The 23,321-nt window shown below is 43.4% G+C and overlaps 1 protein-coding gene across 6 annotated transcripts in view; it reads right to left on the reverse strand.

Moving 5' to 3' along the window:
* Positions 1 to 2,191: 2,191 nt before the first annotated feature.
* ATP11C (ATPase phospholipid transporting 11C (ATP11C blood group)) overlaps positions 2,192 to 23,321 on the reverse strand; it is a 280,200-nt gene continuing 259,070 nt past the window's right edge. For 2 of the 6 annotated variants that reach the window (XM_082262976.1, XM_082262973.1), the window contains exons 29-30: positions 14,250 to 14,344; positions 2,192 to 2,380 (exon numbers count right to left, since the gene is read on the reverse strand). In XM_082262976.1, the coding sequence (XP_082119102.1) occupies positions 2,353 to 2,380; positions 14,250 to 14,344 (123 nt within the window). In that variant the 3' untranslated portion in view covers positions 2,192 to 2,352. Of the gene's footprint in view, positions 2,381 to 14,242; positions 14,345 to 23,321 lie in introns of those variants that run through there. The other 4 variants (XM_082262974.1, XM_082262977.1, XM_082262975.1 and 1 more) reach the window with 3 other exon arrangements.

Here is a 23,321-nt window from a genome sequence, read left to right on the forward strand (position 1 = left end):
AAAGCATATGTCCAAAACAATAGAGGGCACACAGACTTAAGCGTATATGCCTTGGTGATAACGCAGCAGCCAGCATTTGCTCCTGATCTTGTTCTGTAGATGCATTGCATATTTTATTTATGTTGTTCTGTGGCTTACATGGGTTTCTTCCCACAACACTTTAGTAAATTGGTCAGATTCTTCCATAAATGGCCCTTGTGTGAGTATGACTATGGTAAGGATGTTAGATGCAGGCACAGCTGTGAATGGTTTTATCTCCTCTGTAAAGTGCTGTGAAATGGCAGTTTTCTATGACTCTTGGAAAACATTGTGCATAATAATTCAATAAGGAGCATACTTTCTTAAAGTTAATCTTTATATTAACCTTTTTAATAACAAAATGCAAATATGCTTGCACCCTAAGGGCTGTATGCTACATGTAAACGGGCAATTTTTTAGCATTCAAAATGTAAAATCTTACCACAGCTAAAGATTTATAAGCCAATGTAATGAAGGACAATTAACATTTTCACCAATATTGAAAGAAGAAAAAAAAAAACATTAAAAAAGTGCAAAGCATAAGTATTTACAAAGAAATGGACACATCTGCAATAGGTTCCTTTCGGTCACATTTTCAATCTTTTAAAGTAAAACTAAAGACAAAATGTTTTCTTTAGTTTTGGACAGAATGGAGATGGATTAGAATCCCTGTCAGTTTTTATTGCTGTCTGTGCCCCCATTAAGAAGATTTCCTCCTCTCGATTTGTCCTGTCTACCATTAGTATTGAAAGTAAAAGAAAATTTTCCCCAGGAAAGTAATAGAGGGGGAATCTTCCAATAGTTCTGATGGTCTGGGGGTCCCCAAGGGATGCCCTTTAATTTGCAGGATTTCCCCTCGCTTTCCATTTGGGACAGGAAGTAAAATCTCCCATAACGGGGGCACAGATGGCAAAAAAATAAAAATAAACCAACAGGGCCTATAACCCTCCCTTACTGGTGAAAAAAAAAAAAAGTTTTCCCTATAGTTCTACTTTAATTGTCTCTTTTTTAAAAAGTTGTAGTCTTAATCACAAACATAGTGATCTAAAATTCATCTGAGTAGAAGCTATCCATTTTAAGACATTTGAGTTAAAACAAGCAAAACATGAAACATATGAAATAGAAATAAGACAATATGGGAAAAACAATACATTTTTTTAATGTATTTTACAAATATAATATTTGGAATGGTTTTGATGGAATAATTACACACTTAGAGGAATTGAGAACACATGTAAACATCATTGTGCGTTAAACACGCTGGAAATTAGTGGCGTCTTATGATCACTTTTAAAACACTTTGCAGCCTATATCCTCAAATAAATAGTTTGATTTGACACCCTATATAAAAATATAGCTTTTTAATAAATAGTTTTTATTTTCAGTTAATAACTGTGTACTAAGCATCATAAACTCTCAGTGAATTGCGCAGATAATTATCATGGAAGGCTGGCCTACTTAATTGGTTGCAAGATGTGTTTGTGCCAAAACACTATATGACAGAAAAAAAAGATCATAAAAGAACATAACATATTAGCCACAGGAAGATTTAAAAAAAAAAAAAAATGCTGTTGCAGCAAATGACAAATATACAGTGGTAAAAAAAAAAAGCAGTAAAATGTAGAAGCTAAAAATAGAAATGTGTAGGAAATATATGCATACCATGGATATATTGGAAAATAAGCCTGTTGTAGATTTAAAAATTGTTTTAAATAGATTTGAATTCTTAAAAAAGGACTGATAAAAAGAGAGATGTGAAAAAGCTACACAATGTAAAGGAAAAATACCAAGTACTGGATTTTATGTTGGTAAAATGTTGACAAAAATACATTTCTTTAATGCTGAGGAATGTTCAATATTTTGCATAAAGGAAATTTATCATGTACAGCACATGCATCAGAGATTTTGGCAGGAAATACTGGGGAAAATAGCAGCACTGCCTTAATGACCAGAAGTCTTTGCAACCAGAAAAATATTCCAATTTGCTTTGTGTTGTTTCCGCGTCCCTTGTGTAGAAATGCTGGCTTTTGTATTTTAGGCCTCTCTGATGTTCTTTGTGATACTGGCTGAAAGTTAAATATTTCTCCTTTCTGTGTGTTTTTTTTTTTTCCATTTTGATCTGAACACTGCAAAAAATAGGGAATTTTATAAAGGTCTTTAAGGGTCCCCCCCCCCCACACTTCCAGTGTACAGTTTGTAATCGGTTAGTGGCCGGACTTGCACAGTGTAATGAATGTCAATGCTAAAGGTCTCAAGAAGACAAATAAGGGCTTAGTTTGTATTCTTCGATCCTCACTGGAGAAAAGTAACCATTCTCCATGTATTTGTAGGAAGTTAGCTTTGGTAATTGAAACTCCAGCTTCTGAAAAACAAGAATCAAGAATATTAACGAATTGCAGAAAAAAAAAAAATAATAAAAATAGAAAACAGTGAGCTTTTTTGCAAGCATCTACTTCATGTCTCAACGATATTAATATGATCATACAGAGCAAGCTGTTAATTTACAGAGGATAAACATTTGACTGCAGTGTTGTCACATCTTCCACTGTACTGTACATGTTCAAAGTAATTCAGTGAACAAACCTTCCTTTTCTACTTTCACATACTTCCTGAAGCACTGCACTGAAACAGACTTGATTAAACAACTAGAGTATTTAACTGTTTGGGGGGTTTGCACTAGGGATAGACCGATATGGTTTTTTCAGGGCTGCTACCAATACCGATATTTTGGTTACAACGTATCGGTATCGGCCGATTGTTTTGACCATTTAAAGTTTTTAAAAATTAAAGAAAATTTTGGACACAAATCGGGTACTGAACATGTTAATTTTTGGATAATGCTTAATTGCTGGCACCCTGTGGTGGGTGGCTGGCTGGCTCGCATGTACAGTTCCCGTGGCTGGCTGGTATAGGGCCTGTGGATGTGGCTGGCTGACACTGGGCTGCTGTGGGTGGGTGTATGGCTGTGATACACTCCTCTGAGACTAGTCCCGACTACAGACGAGACTGTCCAAGACGAGGGAGGTGGCCTAAGAACGCAAAACTACGTCACAAAAATATCGGCCAGTTCCGGACCGATATATCAGGGAAAGTGCATATCGGCCGCCGATAATCGGTCTATCCCTAGTTTGAACTGGGCTACTCTTGAACATGCCTAAAAGCATATATGTTACACATGCATTATATACTGACACCATAGTCAAAAAAAGTACACAATACCAATGAACAAGATTACACACCACCACCATCTATGCTGCTCTAATTTGCTGTCAGAGCCAGTTGGAAAATATTAAACATGCAAATTTACTTATGGTTATTCAAGATAAATGTTAAGGTTAATTTTCCACAATAGCTAGATGGCAAAAGTGTTACAGTGGATATAGAAAATAATCGCTCTTCTTTAAAAGAATCACATTTTGTTGCTTTGCAGCCTAAAATGAAGACACAGTTTGAAAAAAAAAAAACAGAATCACTGAATTGGACAAAGGATTACGCCCTTGTGTCAGTATTTTGTTAAACCAACTTTTGCTTTAATTACAGTCTTTAGTGTGCTGGGATATGTCTCTACTAACTTTGCACATCTAGACTTTTCAATATTTGCAAAACTTCCAATGGGGTTTTAAGTCTGGGCTCTGACTAGGCCATGCAAGGACATTCACCTTTTTCTCCTTCAACCACCATGTGGTCATTTTTGATGTGTGCTTTGGGTCATTGTCATGTTGAAGGTAAACCTTTTTCCCCACTGACAACTTTCTGACAGAGGGCAGAAGATGTTCCTCAAGAATGTGATGGTAGTTTGTATATTGACAAGTGCTCCATTCCCTGCTGCAGAGAAACACCCCCATAACAGGGTATTATCACCTTTATGCTTTACTGTAGGAATGGTGTTATTTGGATGGTAAGCTATATTGGATTTCCGCCAGACATATCGTTTGGTGTTGAGGCCAATAATTCAATTTTAGTCATCTGACCATAACACATTTTTCCATTTTTCCATGTGGCCTCAGAATCTTCAAGGTGCATTTTTGGCAAAGCTCAAGCATGACTGCATGTGGCCTTTCTTAAGAAGTGGCTTCTTTCTTGCAACCCTCCATACAAGCCACATTTGCGGAGACATTTTTGATATTGTTGTCACATGCACACAATGATCACTCTTTTTCATAAATTCCTGCAACTGCTTCAGGAGTTGCTGTAGGCCTCTTGGTAGCCTATTGACCAGTTTCCTCCTGGCTCTTTCATCCAATTTGGAGTGACGTCCTGATCCAGGGAGGGTCTGTGTTGTACAAAATACCTTCCACTTCTAATAATAAACTTCACTGTGCTTGTAGGCATTGATAAAGCCCTTGAATTTTTTTATATCCATCTCCTGATTTGTGCCTGTCCACAACTTTATCCTGGAGATGTTCTGACAGTGCCTTGCCACCCATAGTTGATTGTTTGCTTCAGTTGCACTATCAGGGAGTGAAATGCTCTAGGAAAGCTCTTTTCATGCTGACCTAATAAAAATTACTACAGTTGAGTCAAATGGCTTTGTGTTCCATTGAGACGGTGATTAGCTACATCTGATTGAGTTTAAAAGTCAATTTTTAGGGGGGGGGGGGGGTAATCCTTTGTCCAACTCAGGGATTTTTTAGTTGAACATGTTGGTGTTTTATTTTTCATTGAATAAGTACAGCTGGATAAAACAAAAATGGTGTCTGTCTTTATTTTAGACTGCAAAGCAACAAAATGCTGTTATTTTAAAGGGTGTGATTGTTTCTGAAATACAGTATGGTAAAGAAAACCAACACACTTAAGATTGCTCAGCAAGTAGTAGGTATTTTAAACTCTTAAAATCATCCTTATTCTACTTACCCTTTGAAAGAAAAAAAAAATTAGCTAAGGCCTTTTTTACATGGCCATTTAGCGGCATACATCCAAATGTCAGCCGGCCATGTGAAGGGTTCCTAAAGGTTCTACACAATATTTTCTAACAAAGAACTATGGGCCGTTAGAAATCGAATGTCTCTTTGGGAGTCTCACCAAAAATTATTTTTTTTTTTTTTTTTTTTTAGATAATTACAGCGGCTGCAAATTAAGAAAATAAAAGGTACGTTTAACCGGTTGCCGACCGCCGCAAGTACATATACTGCGGCGGTCAGCCCCGGCCAGGCAAAGTGACGTATGGGTACGTCACTTGCCTGTCACTTGCTTGTGAGCCAATAGCGGGCAAGCACACACCCGCGGAGGCGCGCGCCCGCCCCGTTCCCTAGGAAGTTCGTGCGTGTGACTGGCGGACCCGATGTCCGCCGGTCACTCGGCGATCGCCGGTGGAGAGGGAGAAAGGCAGGCGGCAGATGTAAACAAGCCGCCTGTCATTCTCCCCTGTGTAGGAATAGTGATCATACGGTTCTACTATGTAGGACCGTTGATCACTGTTCCTACACCAGTAGCCATGTCCAATCACAGTTAGAAGCATGCCCCTAGGGACACACTTAACCCCTCCTTCTCCAATAAAGTTAACCCCTTCCCTGCCAGTGTCATTTTGCAGTAACAGTGCATATATATAGCACTGATTACTGTAGAAATGTCACTGGTAACCCCAAAAGTGACAAAAAATGTCAGTCAAGGGTCCGATCTGTCCGCCGCAATGTCGCAAAAAAAAAAAAAATCGCAGATCGCGTTAAAAAAAAACACCAAAAATGACAAAAATCTTTCCCTTAGTTAGTAAACGCAATAACTTTTGCGCAAACCAATCAAAATACGCTTTTTGAGATTTTTTTTTACCAAACATATGTAGCATAAAACAAATTGGCCTAAAATGTTAAAAAATTTTGATTTTTACTTTTTTTTGGGGGAATTTCATATAAAAAAAATGTGAAAAATAGTTATTTTTGCAAAATTGGCGCTCTTTTTTTTGTTTATAGCGCAAAAAGCAAAAATCGCACAGGTGATCAAATACCGCAAAAAGAAAGCTCTGTTTGTGGGAAAAAAAAGGACGTCAAATTCGTTTAGGTACAGCGTCGCACGACCGCGCAATTGTCCGTTAAAGTCATGCAGTGCCGAATCGCAAAAAAACCCCTGGTCAGAATGGGGGTAAAATCTTCCGGGGCTTAAGTGGTTAAATTGGAGATTGACAGATTATCGGCAACGCCGATGTGCAGTTTCCCCGATATATTGGAATCGGCTTTTGGATTTACCGATATTCGTGACGTCATCGCGTATGTTGCACCACCGTGCACTGGACAGCTCTGCAAGTAGGCTCTCTGCCTCCTTACAGTGTCTTTTACCCGCCGCTGCCGCAATGGAGCCTGCATGCGGCACAGGCGGTCGGTCGTGACAGAGTTCTTCTACATCTAGTGAGTGCAGTGACCAACAGTCCGACACACGTTCTGTGATAATTGAGAACAGTGACCAACAAAAAACACTCTCTCTCTGACACACGTTCTGTATCTGTTCTGTAACAGCCGCCGTGGCCACCCATCACCCACAGCTGCCTGGTGCCAGCCAGTAACCCAGTCCCACATAGTCCACAGTGTAGTGTACCAGCCAGCCACAGGCCCTGCTTGAGTCCTCCTCCTGACTGTACCAGCTCTCCAGCCACAGGCCCTGGGCCTGTACGTGCCAGGCCAGCCACAACACAGGGTGCCAACCAGCCTGCCACAAAAGGGTGCAAGCCAGCCACCAAAGCTTGATGACAGCCAGCCTCCGACCCGGTGCCAGCCCCCTCCCACCACACAGTGCCTGCCAGCCAGACAGCCATTTTGTGTAAGCCTAAATTAGTGTCTGACTCTTTCTTGTTTCAATGGAGATGGATGGAGATAGAAACATTAAAAGTGTGGTCTAGAAGTATTTCTCTTCTCCATCGCCAGAAAAATCAGTAGCACTGTGCAACACATGCAAAAACAATGTGAGCATTGGATCAATAACTGCAAAAACCAAAAATATGTCTAATCTTTGGGCCCATCTAAGAGTTCATCATCTTGAATTGTATAAAGCACAGAAAAAAAAAAACAAATGAATCACAAGGTGAATCATCCCTATCCCAGGCAACAATAAAAGATATGTTTAAAAAAAAAAATAGGTGGCTAAAATCTGATGGAAGATCAGAACTGCTGGACAGAGAAATCACTGAGATGATGGTCACTGATAACCAGCCATTTACAATAGTGTCTGACTCTGGATTTAAGCGGTTGATGTCCATAGTTGAGCCAAGGTACACACTGAAGAGTGACAAGTTTTATCGAACTGAAATGCTGCAAATATTCAGGTCATTGAAAAAGTTAAGACTATGCTGTAACCAGAGAGAATGCTGGCAGCTCACTCTCATTCTCGACGGACTGCTGGTCAAGACAAACAGAATCACTAATGAGTCTTACATGCCACTACATTGACAGCATTTGGTGTTGAATACAAAAGTGATGTAAGGATCCCACACTGGGGAGTACATTAAAGAAAAGTTTCTAGGCATGCTAGAAGAATGGGGAATCAGCAAAGACCGAGTAATGCTTGTGCTGCGAGACAGTGGAGCCAACATGGTTAAAGTTATGAGACTTGCTGAAGTGTCAGACGTCAGTTGCATGGCACACACCCTCCAACTGGTGGTAAATGATGGTCTTTCACACCAGAAAGCTTTGCTGGACATTATTACCATGCTGAAGAAGCGCACAGGCCATTTCCACCACTCTGTTCTTGCCAAGCAGCGACTGAGGTGCATTCAGGAAGACCTTGGCCTACCCAAAAACAACCTGATACAGGGTGTTCCAACACGATGGAACTCAACACTACATATGTTACAGAGGATGCTGGAGCAGAAGCGAGCTCTCACTATATATTCTGGTGAATATGGACTTGGAGGAAATTCTTGCCCTACTGCAGTTAAGTGGGACATAGTAGCCAACATTATAGAGACGCTCGTACCCATTGAGGAAGTGACACTGGAGGTGAGTCATTGCGACTCATCTGTTTCCTCTGTGATCCCATGTGTTAGAGTCCTGAAGATGCTTCTTCAACAGAATGAAGGACCCAACACAAGTGGCATCAAAGCATATAGGCAGGCCATGAGGGACAGCCTCGCCAAAAGGTTTGAGAAGTATGAGTAGAATAAAACTGTTGTGCTTGCATGTCTTTTGGATCCTCGATACAAGAACCATCCTTTTCTTCTGATGATTTATTGGCCAAGGCAAAGAAATGGCTGCCAGAAGATATTCAACAGAAGGTGCAGGAGGTTCCTCACAACGAAAAGAAAAGTCAAGGACAAGCAGAGAAGGTTTCTTATGTGGAAGAGCAGGATGCAGGAGGAAAATGTCCCAAAAGACAATGGACAGAAGAGAAAATTCATTGTGGTCAAATAGATGCAATGTTCAGAGTTTTATTGGGGCCTCATGCACAGGATTCATTAGAATCGGCAATAATGAGCCTCATCTCTATTTGAAGGAACCAGTAGTCGACAGAAGATCCTCTTCAGTGGTAGAAAGAAAATGAGGCACGCTACAAAAGACTTACTTCTGATGCTAGAAGATACCTTTCTGCTCTTTCTTCCTCAGTACCAAGTGAGCATGTTTTTAGTGAAGTGGCAGCAATTTATTAAAAGAAAAGAAGCCGTTTAACTGGTGAACATGCTGAAATGTTTTGCTTTCTGCACTATAATATTGTTCTACTTTACTGGGAGTATTGATTTGAAAGTGTACCTAGTCTATAGTGTAGTGTCTGGCCACTGCAGTTAGTGCAAAAGTGATAGGAAAAAAAAAAGACAGACAGTGGATTGGAGTCAGTGCCAGTGGACTACTGCTGCAGTAGAACGCCACTCACTGCTGCAATAATTTTAAATCACTACTGCAGTAGTGATTTAAAATTATTCCAGTGAATGCCCTACTGCAGCAGTAGTACACAGTCCAATCAACTGTGTAGCTGTTGCCTTGCTTTTCTTCTAGCAGTATTGCACTGACTGCAGTAGTTGCAGCGAGTGCCATACTGCAGTGCAGATAGTCCTCCACTGACTCCAGGCCAATCCACTGTGACATTGTGTAGCTGTTGCCTACTTGCCTTGCTTTTCTTCTAGCAGTATTGCACTGACTGCACTGCAGTAGTTGCAGTGAATGCCATACTACACACAGAGGTAGTCCTCCACTGACTCAGAGTCCAGTCCAATCCACTGTGACATGTGTAGCTGTTGCCTTGCTCTTTTTATAGCAGTTGTGCTGTGTGTATGTGTATTTTATTGTGTAGCTGTTGCCTATTTTTTTTTCCTAGCAGTTTTGCGCTGACTGCAGTAGTGAATTAGCCACACACACACACATCTTTTGGAAACGTTATATTTTGCAGTATTTTCTCTTGAGTGACAGTGTTCATCACAAACAAAAATGGGGTTGCACTCCAGAAATGTTGTGGATAGGTCTGTTTTTTTTTTTTTTTAAAAAGCTGAAAAGAGCAGCAAAGCCTTGCCTAAAGTCACACCGCTCTAACAGGTTTCACCCATAAAGGCTTTAATCCTACAGAGGCAGTATTCATGCTGAAGGTTAGTGTAAAATTCCACTTTCTGACTGGAAATGATTTACTCCTGGATACAACTGTATTCTATAAAAATGATTTTGTGTTGTTTGAACTCCACAGCAGAAGTATGGAGTTGGAGAAAGTCTTTCCTACAGGTCCAAAGGTTTATATAACATAACACTGTCTTCTATCTGGTGAATAAAAACGAATAAAATAGAATTTTTGACTTTCCGTAAGAATCCATTTCTCTGATGTTCATTGACAGACACAGGTTCTGATCTCCATAACCATTGGGTTATACTGCCCCCTACAGGAGTAGGACCCTAGTCAGAAAAAAAGTCTGGCTACGCCCATGGGAAGTTCCAGGGGGGTATACTCCCTCTCTCTGCTATAGGCACTCAGTTTAGTGTCAGAAGAATTACAACTCCACAGAGGGGTGGGTGCTGTGTCCGTCAATGAACATCAGAGAAAGGGATTTTTTTACTTACCGTAAAATCTATATTTTCTCTTTAGTTCATTGACAGACAGTTCCTGATCTTCATAACCACTGGGACGTCCCAAAGAAGTGTTAAACATGAGGGGTGGGAACAGCCCAAAAAATTCCCAAGCCTAAAGCGTAGCCAACCAGGCAACAGTAGCTCAACCAAAACAACTGGAATCCACCTGAAAAACAATACATCAGGTCCTCTCAACAGCAACCTGCAAAACCTTGCGGCCAAAAGAAGCATCTGCAGATGCCAACACATCCCCTTTATAAAACTTTGTGAAAGTGTGTACCGACGTCCAGGTGGCTGCCTTTCAAACCTGCGTCACTGACGCCTGATGACGGAAAGCCCAGGAGGCACTAAGCGCCCTAGTAGAATGCGCCTTAACATGGAAAGGAGGAACCTGATCTTTGATGGAATAGGCCTGAATCATGGTGTCCAATCCTTTAGGAAATGGTCGCAGAGGAAGCGGACAACCCTTTAGGAGGCCCATCCAGAGCACAAATAGTGAGTCTGACTTCCTGAAAAACTCTGTAGCTGCCAAGTACACCCTAATTGCCCGGACTACATCTAAGGCATGCAAGGAAGTTTCCTTCTGATGTTTAGGCCTGGGACACAGGGAAGGCAACACAATGTCTGATGGTCGAAACTACCAAATTGAGGTCCCAAGGCGGCAACGGAGACCGCACTGGAGGAACCAAATGTCGGACACCCTAAAGAAAAGTATGCACCAGGAAGGATCCCCTGAGCAGAATGCTTGCCGAGGACGCCTCCCCAGCCAGACAGGCTGGCAACCGTGGTGACCACTGTCCAACACAAGGGGAAGATGGATTTGCCCAGTGCCAGAGAACAAAACCACCATATCAGGTACTTCTTCATTCCCCAACTCAGCCGGATCCGATAGTTCAGAGACTGTGGAGTCTTGTCCCATTTGGCCAGAATCTCTCTTTGCAGGGACCTCGTATGGAACTGTGCAAACAGCACCGCCTCGAAGGCAGACACAATCAAGGGGCAGCACCCACATGCAGCTTGCAATTTCTGGCGTTTATCCAGAGGAAGGAACACCCTGGCAAAGGCTGAGTCCAGAGTCAGGCCCAGATAGTCCAGCTTTGTGGATGGAACCAGAGCAGACTTCTGAAAATTCTGAATCCATCCGTACTCCTGCAGTGTTCATATTGTGATCTCCAGGCTTTCCACCAGAGCAGAAGAAGATCGTCCAGGTAGCCCAGCACCGCAATCCCCAATGGAGTAACAAAGCTAGCATCGGGGCTAATATTTTTGTGAAGACTCAAGGAGTGGAGGCGAGATCAAAGAGTAATGCCACAAACTGCTAATGCTCCTCTCCCACGCCAAAGCAGAACATATTGAAATGTGAAGGTAGGCATCCTTCATGTCAATGGATGCAAGGAAATCCTCCTGACGCAGGGATGCCACCACCGTGCAAATGGGCTCCATTCTGAACTTCTGCACCCACACAAAGCAGTTCAGTGCCTTGAGGTCCAGGAACGAACGCACTTTGCTTTCCTTCCTGGGAACTGTAAACAGGTTTGAGTAAAAACCCTGAAAACGTCCTGAAGTCAGAGCCGGGACAATCACCCCTTGAAGCAACAGGTCTTGTACTGCCCCAAACAGACCTTGTACAATCAAGTTATCGTTTTGGTGTGCGGCCATTTTCTCTTCATGTTCCTGTTATCCGGTGGCGATCCGAGGTCCAGGACCCATGGCTGATTGTGGATATAGATCCACCTGAGCGGTGTACATCATCTTTTCAGGAAACTTTCTTTAACATGATGCTAATACTAATATTTTGTAGAAATAAAAAAACATTGTACAAAAAGGGTAACAAAATTAGAATAAAATTTTGATGATGGAATAACCATCAAACAATTTTCATACAACTAAAGAGTATGCACATTTCAAATCAAATTCTTAATTATGTTTGTCATAATGCCTCACTGTATAGAGCTGAAGTTGAATCATTTTTCATGAATCTGCTGCAAAATGTCTTACCTAGAGATCTTATCAGTAGCAGAACATCCTATTTAAGGCATGTAGCAACATCATAAGCCCACTGTGTACCATCCTTTAGTTGACTGCTGAGCTGGCTTATAGCTAGATCAGATAGACAACCCATTGGCCAACTGAATGAGTGAGTAAGACAGGCTCTGAGGCCACTGATAATAAAATAGTGATAATCAGCGCAAACCATAAAATTCAAAAAACATATAAAAATGTATAGACTATATACAATAGTGCACACGAGGCTGCGAACAATCAGTGCTGAACACAAAACACCAGTAAAAAATCAATAAATAATATTGCTGCGCCAAGTGAAAAAAGTTATAAATAAATGTGTTTAAATCAAGTAATTCAATAATCAGAAATCCACTCTAATAATAGTGAAAATCAGTGATAGTTGCAGTCCCAATATAAAAGTGAACAATGATAAAATTAAGTTTTCAATCTTCATCTGTGATCATAAAATAAAGTGCTGCATGCTTCACTCCAGTGCTCCCAGTGGCTAGTGCAAGATAAGCAGCTTACCTTAGGATTAGACTCAAAAGAGTCATACACGCTTTAGGATGTATTAGATGTATGGATAACAGCCTGGAATCTCCTCTTTCACCGCTTCCAACTATCGCTCCACATGAACCAGGAACATTAGGAATAGACTCATGAGAGTCATACACCCGCTGACGAAGTCTCTGACGTGTACGGGGGAGGAGCCTGCTCTGAGTAGGTCGATCCTTGGAGGTACACAGAAAGCGGACTGTTTTGGCGCTGTAAGCCCGCACTGCTTAAGGGCATAAGAATGTAAGTGGATTTTCATCTAGTAAGTGGAATAAAGCATTTAAAAGCAGAGAGCACTAGATCCCTTCTTCCCTTTTTTTTCACATCGGGTTCTTGGCCCACGTGGAGTGTTATCTGGAGCAGTGAAAGAGGGGATACCAGGCTGTCATCCATATACATCCCAAAGCGTGTATGACTCTCATGAGTCTATTCTTAATGTTCCTGGTTCATGTGGAGCGATAGTTGGAAGCGGTGAAAGAGGGGATTCCAGGCTGTTATCCATACATCCTAAAGCGTGTACGACTCTTGAGTCTAATCCTAAGGTAAGCTGCTTATCTTGCACTAGCCACCGGGAGCACTGGAGTGAAGCATGCAGCACTTTATTTTGTGATCACAGATGAAGATTGAAAACTTAATTTTACCATTGTTCACTTTTATATTGGGACTGCAACTATCACTGATTTTCACTATTACTGGAGTGGATTTATGACTATTGAATTACTTGATTTAAACATTTATTTATAACTTTTTTCACTTGGCGCAGCAATATTATTTATTGATCTGAGGCCACTGAGGCTAAATGTGAGGCAATGACTTAGCGTTGTTATCCTGCAACAGGGAATCATTAGGTAAGACACTTTGAAACTGATTAAAACAATTTTGCTTAAGGAGACCCCATTACCAGACCAATCATATCTTCCCATAAGATTAAATGTGCATTTAAATGTATTGCATGTTTATTTTCCTGTTCAAAATTTTGATTGTGTAGACCTCTAAAAGACCTGAGACTTCTGCTGGGCATCACCAGCATGGATGTGATCTCAGAAGCCCCAGAGCTTTAATTTAACTGACACTTTACTTTTGCTTCTCTTGCAGCAACTTTATCAAAGTTTATGAAGGAAGGTAAAGGGAGAAGCAAAAGAGCAGGATCAGCACAGACAATAATTAGACACTCCCAGAAGGAGGAGAAGTCTATGACCTGGCAGGAAGCAGGGAATGTGCTAGGGAACAGACTCTCGAGGAGTAGTCAAATTGTCTAGCAAGTTCAAAGGCACAATGCAAGCAAATAAAACATAATTTCTGTAAAGGAAAAACACTGCAAGTATTTAAAAATACCGTACATGATATTTTTCTGTGCTTTTTACTGCATTTTTTTTTTAAACTGGTGATAATAGGGTCTCCAAGAAAACTGTCACCAGGCCTCACTCTATAAAAACATACATAGGTTTAGGGTTTATGTACACTTTTATGGATCTTGACTTTTTCCTAGACAAAGCCATAGAGGTAGCATTATGCAGTGCAATTTGTGTATTAATACCAATTATGTAAACACTGATATTAGAACAGCTTATCAAGGCAGAGAATGCTTACTAATTTGGCAGCTTTAATCCACCCCCAAAATCAAGAAATCAAGCATCAATCAATGGCAGATTAGTTTTGATTGGCTTAATTCTATAAATTGGATTATAACTTGGTACCTCTTACAACACATTAGACTCATCTGAGAATGTTCTTAAAAGGAGAGGCCTGACAGTCGAACGGGTAGACTCTGAACCACCTATTCTGGCGCTCATTCTCCTCTAAAACAGTGATACAAACAAACACAAAAGTGATAGTGAACATGTTGAATTTTAAACCCTTCTTGTTCTCCTGTTGAAGCTTATATTGAGAGAAGTATATGGGCTAACAATGAAAATATGAATTTCCTAGCTGTCAAATGTTCCATATTTGCGCACTTTTTCGCTGTCGATGATTTAGGAAGTAATGAAGCAAAGAATGAGCCTAACAGCTATGCAATTAGCATTTTCAAAAAGAGGTCAGCAATGAAAAGTTACATAAATGTCTTTCTTCAACAATTTTTATGAGGCGAGGCTCCACCTAAAACACAGTAGTGCCTGAACATCAGCTTTCATTTAGGAGAATCTGATATCTTAACATCAGTTGGGATGCTCCTGCTCAACCAACAAATGACAGACTCTAAAATTACAATGATTCAAAGGCAAGCACATAGTGCACAATTCTTCTACTGGTTTAAATATATTAAATAACAAAAAAAAAAATGAAAAAATGTTAAAAAATATATATACACACACACACACACACACACACACACACACACACACACACACACACACACACACACACACACACATATATGTTTTTGGTTTTCCATTTCTCGGAATAAGTCACAGGGTACTTCATATTCATGACAACTAGGGTTTTGCTGCCACCTTTAGGTGAATGGATACTGGTTAAAAAAGGCAGCAATTCCCCACCTCAACTAAGCCTCAGGAAGCAATTGGAACAGACCAAAATGGGAAGGATCCTTGTGTCCTATGATGTACTATGTAGAAACTATTATACAGATAAACCAAAATTCTAAATTTCTTATTCATACACCACAGGGTACTTTAGATTCATGATTATTTGGGATGTTCCAAAGCAACCTGGATGGTCAGCAACAAGGCCAAAACAGAATAGGGAACCCCCCCTACAAAGCCGCATGCAAGACCTTTTGCTCAAACCTAGAATCCTCAAAGGCATGAACATAAACCTGGTATAACGTAAGGCTTCTATCTGGTTTTCACTTCTCGTGTTCACGAACTTGAACAGAACCTTGATGTTGAATAGCCCAGGAAACACTAGCACTCCTGGTAGAACGACAGGCAGCCTGACTCCTGTAAGGGCCCTCAAATAAAATAAACAGGGCCTCAGACTGTCGAAACAAAGCTGTAGACTTCAGTTAAAAATTAACAGCTCACACAACACATCCAAATAGTGAAGCAGCTTCTCCTTACGATTAGATGGCATGTCCTCATTCAGGTAAAACAAAGATACCACCTTAGATAGAAAGGTGGACCTGGGCCTCAACATCACCTTATCTCAGTGAAGAAGCAGGAAAGCAAAGGAAATTTCTATACCCTGTAAAACAAAACCTTGCACTTAAGGAGTGACAAGAGAATTTCTCAGTGGTTTAAAAGAAGACTGAAAATCAGATAAGACCAAGTTAGGGCACCATGGAAACAAAGAGGGCTGCATAGTGGAACAATCCATATGACACCCTGTTTCAAAGGCTTTTATCAAGGGAAGAGGCCAAAATGAGCGCCAATACATACTGTTGGAAATAACATTTATAAAAAGTTCACACCAGGCAACATGGGATTTTTGACTTACCGTAAAATCCATTTCTCTGATGTTCATTGATGGCACTCAGTTTTGTTACAAGCAGTGTCAGAAGAAAGCCAACTCCACAGAGGGGTGGGTGCTGTGTCCATCAATGAACATCAGAGAAATGGATTTTATGGTAAGTCAAAAATCCCATTTTCTCTTTTGTTCATTGACAGACACAGCTTCTAACTCTTCTTACCATTGGAACATCCAAAAGCAGTGTTAACATGAGGGGTGGGAAAAAAGCAGAAAAAAATTCCCAAGGCTAACTATAGCCAACCAGGTAACGTGGAGCGCAATCATAAACAACTGGAGCTCACCTGAAAAAAAAAAAAAAAATACACCCTCAAAGAGGACCAGGTTCTCTAAGCAGCAGCCAGCAAAACCTCGCGGCCAAAAGAAGCATTCGTTGATGAAAATAAAAATTTTTTTTGTAAAAGTGTGCACCGACGACCAGGTGGCTGCCTTACCTACGTCACTGATGCTTGATGACGGAAGCCCAGGAGACACTAAGCACCCTAGAAGATTGCTCCTCGACAGGGAAAGGAGGAACCTGACCCCTGATGCAATAGGCCTGAACCACCGTCTGGTCTGATCCATCTTGAAATGGTTCCAGAAGAAGTGGACAACCCTTTGTGAGGTCTGTCCATGAGCACAAATAGAGTCTGACTTCCTAAAAGGCTCCGTAGCTGCCAGGTAAACCCTAATTACCCAGACCACATCCAAGGCAATTTTCTTTCGGATGTTTTGCCTGGGACACAGGGAAGGCAACACAATGTCTTCATTTAAATGACAGTCAGAGGCCACCTTAGGAAGCAATGACTGACAGGGGCGAAGCACTACCTTTTCCTTGTGACTCACCAATAAGGTGGACAGGATAACGCCTCCAGTTCTGTCACCCTGCTTGCAGAGGTGATAGCCACCAAAAAAGGTCCCCTTCTGGGGTAGCCCAAGGAAGGAAACCTCCTGAATATTTTCAAAGGGAGGCTGCTGTAGAGCTGAAAGCACCACATTAAGATCCCGGGGTGGCAACAGAGCCTGCACTGAAGGAACCAATTATCAGACACCCTGAAGAAAGGCAAGTACCAGGCAGTGTGAGGCCAAAGGCTGTTGGAAAAAGACCAACAAAGAAGATACCTGGCACTTGATGGTACCCCCTTTGAAGGAAAGTTAAGATCCGATCCACCGAGAAGGAGCGAGGATGAACCCCAAGAGACTCACACCACGCAATCCTAGCTTTCAACAGCGTAGGAATCACCGACTTAGACAAACCTCCATCCTTCAGCACTTACCGTTCAACAGCCAAGCTGTCAAAGCCAGCGACTGTAAAGCAGGATGGAAGATCGGTCCTTGGGACAGCAGATTCTCCCTGAAAGAAAGTACCCAAGGAGCATCGGCGACCAGCCATAACCGATCGGCGTACCAAGACTGGCAAGGTCAGTCTGGACGGAATCCCTCTGCTTTGAACCTGCACAGGAGGCGTGGTAGAAATTTGAGAGGGCTGGAATGAATCGGTCAGCCCACCTCAGAATGCTGGCTACTTCCTGAGACACCGGGACACTACCTTTGCCCCCCTGGTGATTGAAATAGACCACGGCCGTGGCATTGCCCAAATTAATTTGTACCGGACACCCCTGACCAAGACGAATTGTCCAATGAGCCAGACAAAGGTTGATCGCTTGGATTTCCAGAACATTAAATGGGCAGCTTGGACTCTGTCAGTGTCCAGACCCCCTGAGCACATCTGTGCTAAGGAAGCCTCCCCACCCAGACAGGCTGGCGTTCGTAGTGACAACTGTCCAGTACAGGGGGAAAAAGGATTTTCCCTGTAGAAGTGCCAGGGAGTGAAGCCACCTCTAGAGACCATGGATTGTTGTCCCACTTCACTAGAATCTTTTTACCAGTGATCTTGTGTGGAACTGTGCAAACAGACGGCCTCGCGTGTGGACACCATCAGGCCCAGCACCCACATGCAAGCCCGGAGGGATGACCGTCTGCTGAACAACAGAAGCTGAATTGCCTCCTGCAATGTCTGGAGTTTTTCCAAAGGAAGAAACACGCTGGCTGAGGCCGAGTCCAGAGTCAGACCCAGATAGTCCAGTTTTGGTGGACAGAACCGAAGCAGACTCCTGAAGGATCAGAATCCAAACGAACTCCCTCAGAGTTCGCAAAGCAATCTCCAGTTGTCCATCAGAGCAGTCAGAGACTCCTCTCGCAGAAGATCGTCCAGGTACCCAGTACAGCGATCCCCGCTGACTCAAACAATGCCAGCACTGAGGCCAACACTTTTGTGAAGATCCGAGGAGCGGAGGCGAGACCAAAGGTCCCCGCCACAAACCGATAATGCTCTTTACCCATGCCACAACAGAGGAAGTGTTGGTGACTGGCGCATATTAGAATGTGCAGGTAGGTGTCCTTGATGTTGACAGAAGTGAGAAGAAATCCTACTGATGTAGAGAAGCCACTACTGTGTGAATAGATTCCACGCAGAAATTCTGTACTCGCACCAGCAGTTTAGTGATTTGAGCTTCAGAATTGGATGTACCTTGCCTTCCTTCCTAGGAACTGTAAAGAGGTTTGAGTAAAAAACCCCTGAAAATGTTCCAAAATCGTAACCAGAACAATCATCCCTTGAAAGAACAAGTCTAGCACTACCCAAAAAAGACCCGTAAGTTATCTGGGGACAAGTGCAGGTTGGAAGGGAAGAACCTTTCCGGAAAAGACCAAACTCTATCTCGTAGCCTGATCGAATAACTTTGTGGACCCACGTGTCCTATAACAGGGAGGTCTATGGATCCAGAAACTAGCGAAGACGTCCCCCCACCCTAGATACAGGTGAGGACACCCCTTCATGCAGAGGTAGCCTTGTCCGCAGGTCTGGAAGAGCCCGCTCGTGGCTTGCCAGACCAGGTCCTCTTGGAGGCCCTGACTTTAGATCTCTTATCTAGAGACCCTAAGGAAGGAAAAAACCTCTTATGAGTCGAGGAGAATGGCTCACGTCTACGACAGGGCTCCTTGCACTTGGTTACCTGTGGAAGAAGAGTACTCTTCCCCCACCCCCCCCGTGAGACTTTTAATTATGTCATCCAAAGAAGCTCCAAACAGACAATCCCCTACAGGGGGGAGATAAGGCCATCCTAGAAGTCTGGTCCGCAGACCAGTATTTCAGCCAGATAATATGCCAAAGGACCACTGCTGATACAGCCTAGAAATCAAAGGAGCCGCATCCAAAGAGGCATCACAGATAAACTGTGGCTCCTGGACCAACTGACTCGCCAGTTCCGCAAGACAGGGGGAAGCGGTTTCCCCTCCAGATCCCAGCGTAAAAGTTTAGCCCAATCGTTCAGACCTTGCTACACCAGGGAATTAGTAAATACCAGCGTAAGTGCTGAACCAGCCACAGCGAACATATGGCAGGCTAAAAGGTGCAGGTGCCCCACACAACAATGGTGGCAAGGCTGTCATAAAAACAATGAAGCGCCACCACAGCACCACCCCTTCCAAGGGGGGTGCCAAGCTGACCACATGGCCCAGCAGGCGGCAGCCTACATTTTTATGGAGGCCCAGCCGCAGAGGCACAGATCCCAGCCTGGCAGATGCCCAAAGGAAGAGAGGGGGCTTCAGCTAAAGCACCGGGGCCAACCCCCAACAGAGGCGTCTGACTAGCCGCATGGCCTAGTAAGTCGCGGCCTAAATTTTTGTGGATGCCCAGGTGCTTGGACGTGAGGCGCAGCAGAGCTGATCACTCAGGGGCAGTGAAGGGGAGGGGGGATGGCCAAACAGGAGGCAGTGGCTTCACAGGGGCTGTCTCGCGTAGTTTCCAAATAGTAGGCCGCACCGTTGCGGCCTAAATTTTTGGCCAGATCCAGCCTAGGGAGACGTGTACCTGTGGATGCTAAACTATCCGCTCCCCCAGCCCAATAACCACCCCAGGGAGCCCAGAGGACATCCCTGCCCCAGTCACCAACCCCCAGGGTCGCAGGAAACTCTGCTCAACCCCCGTTGCATACCAGGAAAAACCCGGGCAACAGCAGCTCCAACCAGCCCCCCCCCCCAAGAGCATGTGGCAACAGCCAGCTCATAAGCTTACGGGGAAGGGGGGGCACAGAGCCACAGTGACCACCGAAATTTTCGAGAGACTGAGGGGAACCTCAGGGGTCCCACAATCAGAGGGGCCCACGTCCACCCCAAAACCTTCAGGAGTAGAGGGGGGGGAGACAGCTACTTGCCATACCAGAAACAGGGTGGACACTGCTCCGGACAGACCACCGCTCCATCGTAATGTGGGTGCGGTCGGCCAGGAGAAACGCTGCAACTCAGGCTGAGGCCAGGTCGTATGCATCCTCGCAAACTGTTTAACTCGCAGGACAGCCCCTGTCCAGTGGGGTTATGTCACGGCCGACCTAGCATGGAGCTAAGGTCTGCACATGCTCGCTGGCCAGATTGGGGGGACCCTCTCGATCTAGATTATCCAGTCCGGCAATTGATTGTAGAATCTCGCAGGAACAAAATAAGAAAGATGGGAAAAAATTAAATTAAAAAAAAAAAATCGCCAGGACCAGAGATCCCAGCAAGGAACTAGGTCCTGACTAGGCAGAAAAAAAAGTGCCTATAGCTGAGAGTGGGTGTATACCCCCTGGGACTGCCCATAAGTGTGTAGTCAAGCTTTTTCCTGCCTAGTGTCCTATTCCTGTAGGGGGCAGTATAACCCAATGGCTAAGAAGAATCAGGAGTTGTGTCCGTCAATGAATGAAAGAGAAATACATCTTTCATGTATAATGGTATATCTTCCTGGATGTCGACTTTCTTGCATTGAGAAGGGTAGGGATTACAGAGTCGGAAACACCTTTATCCCTCAGAACTTCGGCTTCCACAGTCATGCTTTTAAAGCCAGCAATCATAAAGCAAGGAAGATCAGATTCATTGGAAGATCTAAGGACTGCTAACATTTGTCCCATAGGACAGGATATTGAGTTGAAGAGCTCTGGAGTGAAACGTGGCATTGAAGAGCACATCAAAGACTGTTACCATATTCCTCAACTACCTTCATGCAGGCCTGAATCAAAGGACTTTCCATTGACCTCAGTGACTCATCCTGGGTTTAAAGAGACAGACATTTCTCCTGCGGAAGCAGTATTTTTTCCCCAATGCGAAGTCTAAATACTCAAGTCATTGTTTCTGAACCAAGGCCAACTTCTGAAATTTCACCACTCAACCAAACCGATCCAGGCTCTGAAACATCTGCTGATCTTTGATGTCAGCATCTAAACTGATCTGCTTCCCAATAAACTGGTTGTCTAGGACCTGAGTCAACAGCTTGCTAAACACTGGGACAATGCCACAAACTGATAGTGGTAATACTCTACTATGAATTGCAGTAGGCCAAAACATTAGGTTTCCTGAATTATTGTATCTTCAGGAACTTGTTGAGACCCTTAGGCTGGGTTCACCCTAGTAGCGAATTGGATGCAAGTTTCTCCGCATCCAATTCGCATGTCAGAAGACTGTGACTGGCTCTATTTGGAGCCGGTTCACACAGCTTGGGGTTAACTGCAGAGGGTTTGCAGAAGAGTCCTGTGCTTCAGGTCCGAATTCAGTTAAAAATTTGGGCCTGAGAACAGGGATATCCTGGACCCCTGCTGTGCTGTAAACCACTCCGCACAGCAGTGTGAATCCAGCCTTAAGGTTCAAAATAGCCAAGACATCTCTGTTTTGTCTCCAGCACAGGCCAGTATGACCCCTGGGATAGCAGCCTTTCCAGAGCTGCCAATGAAACCACTCCTTTTTGTGACTCTGAAGAAGCTCCAGCTTTTAACATCTGGACACCACACCACAGACCCAATTGTTTGTGACTTACTGAGTCCAAACAGCTGCAAAGGCCAATAGACATCCTCCAAATCACTGCAGTGGAGCAGACTGTTACTGTGAAGAGGACTTGCCTTTGGATCCGAAGGACTATTCTTTTTTTAAGGAACTGAAACTAGGAGCCAGAGGCTTGTTGCTTATAAACAGAACTCTTCTTAGGTTCCAAAGGACTCATCGGTTTGCAATGAGTGAGCCCAATCAGCATACATCACTTTCTTTAGGTGATGATGCACTAGAAAGGATTTGGGATGTGTTGGCCAGGACCCACACCCAGTGACTTCTGGACTTCTAGGAGTGGTATCTGCGTTTGCACCACTACATCCACCAGGAAGTCCAGTTTATTTTTTTTATGTCTGACAGCCCCAGATCCTTCCTGGGAGGACTCCTCTACAGAAGATTCCTGATCCTGGACAGCGTCTTCCTCTTTCCCATCCTAAGAATGATCATCCTGCAAAAGGGAAAGAGGGGAAGGAGTGCTCCCATGTTGCATCCCGAACCTGAGAGCTGATATGCAAAAGCAAGAAATAGCTGCTGAAAATGCTTCTTCTCTTGATACAAAGGAACCAGAAGATGGTGTTAACTGTTATTTCTACTCTCTCAGGGAAGAACAGGGATAATAGGAGGGAGCTTTTGGAAAAAGAACTGTGAAGAGGGATTCTGGAGCCCGCCCCTCTGCCTGCTTGGGACATGGCTTGCTGAGCGTTAGCAGGCCTTTTTTTTTTACCCTAAAAGGGCACAGGCACTAAGCTTTGTGTATCGGCAAAAGCCAGAACATCTAAGGGGCAAGTCACTCCCAATAGACAAGTGTCTTAATACTTGCTGTGTTCTCGCACCTATGTGCCCCTTTTGAACACAGCCACCATGGTGTATCACTGACTGTAAAAAGCAACCTCCAAGCAAGCAACAGCTCCAATGCACAGGGAATACTGAATGGAAAAGACCACCACATATTCCAACACAGAGGTACTCTACTGTACCAGTCCATGATCCAGGGGCAGCAGTCCCAGTCTACATCCCTCCCACATGGCCTTCAGGGGTTGGACTCCTTCCCCAGATGGATCACCACCCTGGACCCATAGAACACCCTGCTGGAGAGGTCATCTGATGCACTGTACCTTGGAGATCATTGCCCACAGGATCCAGTGGCAGCATCAGGCGCTATCCCTGCCTCTTGCATGTGGGGTCCAGGTACAGTCCCTCTTGGCCTTTTGGCCATAGACAACCAATCAGGAGAAGGCCCTTCTCTATTTCTGTAGGGGTGTTCAAAATAGGCCAGAAAAAAAAGGAAAGATCTTCAGAGACCTATGTAGGCACATCCAACTCATAAAGCCACTAGCTAAAAACTGAGGCTTAGCAGGAAATTCAAACCTTTTTTGGTCATTTACCAGAAGATGAAAACATAACCGAAGTAGTCATGAATATGAAATACCCTTTGTCTGTGATGTACAATTAAAAAATTATTATTACAAATAAATATGCTGAACACCACCCACAAGTGTATAGTGTGATTTAACCCTGAATGTT

Source organism: Pelophylax lessonae (genome assembly GCF_965119305.1).
Source record: "Pelophylax lessonae genome assembly, chromosome: 7".
Lineage (NCBI taxonomy): Eukaryota > Metazoa > Chordata > Amphibia > Anura > Ranidae > Pelophylax > Pelophylax lessonae.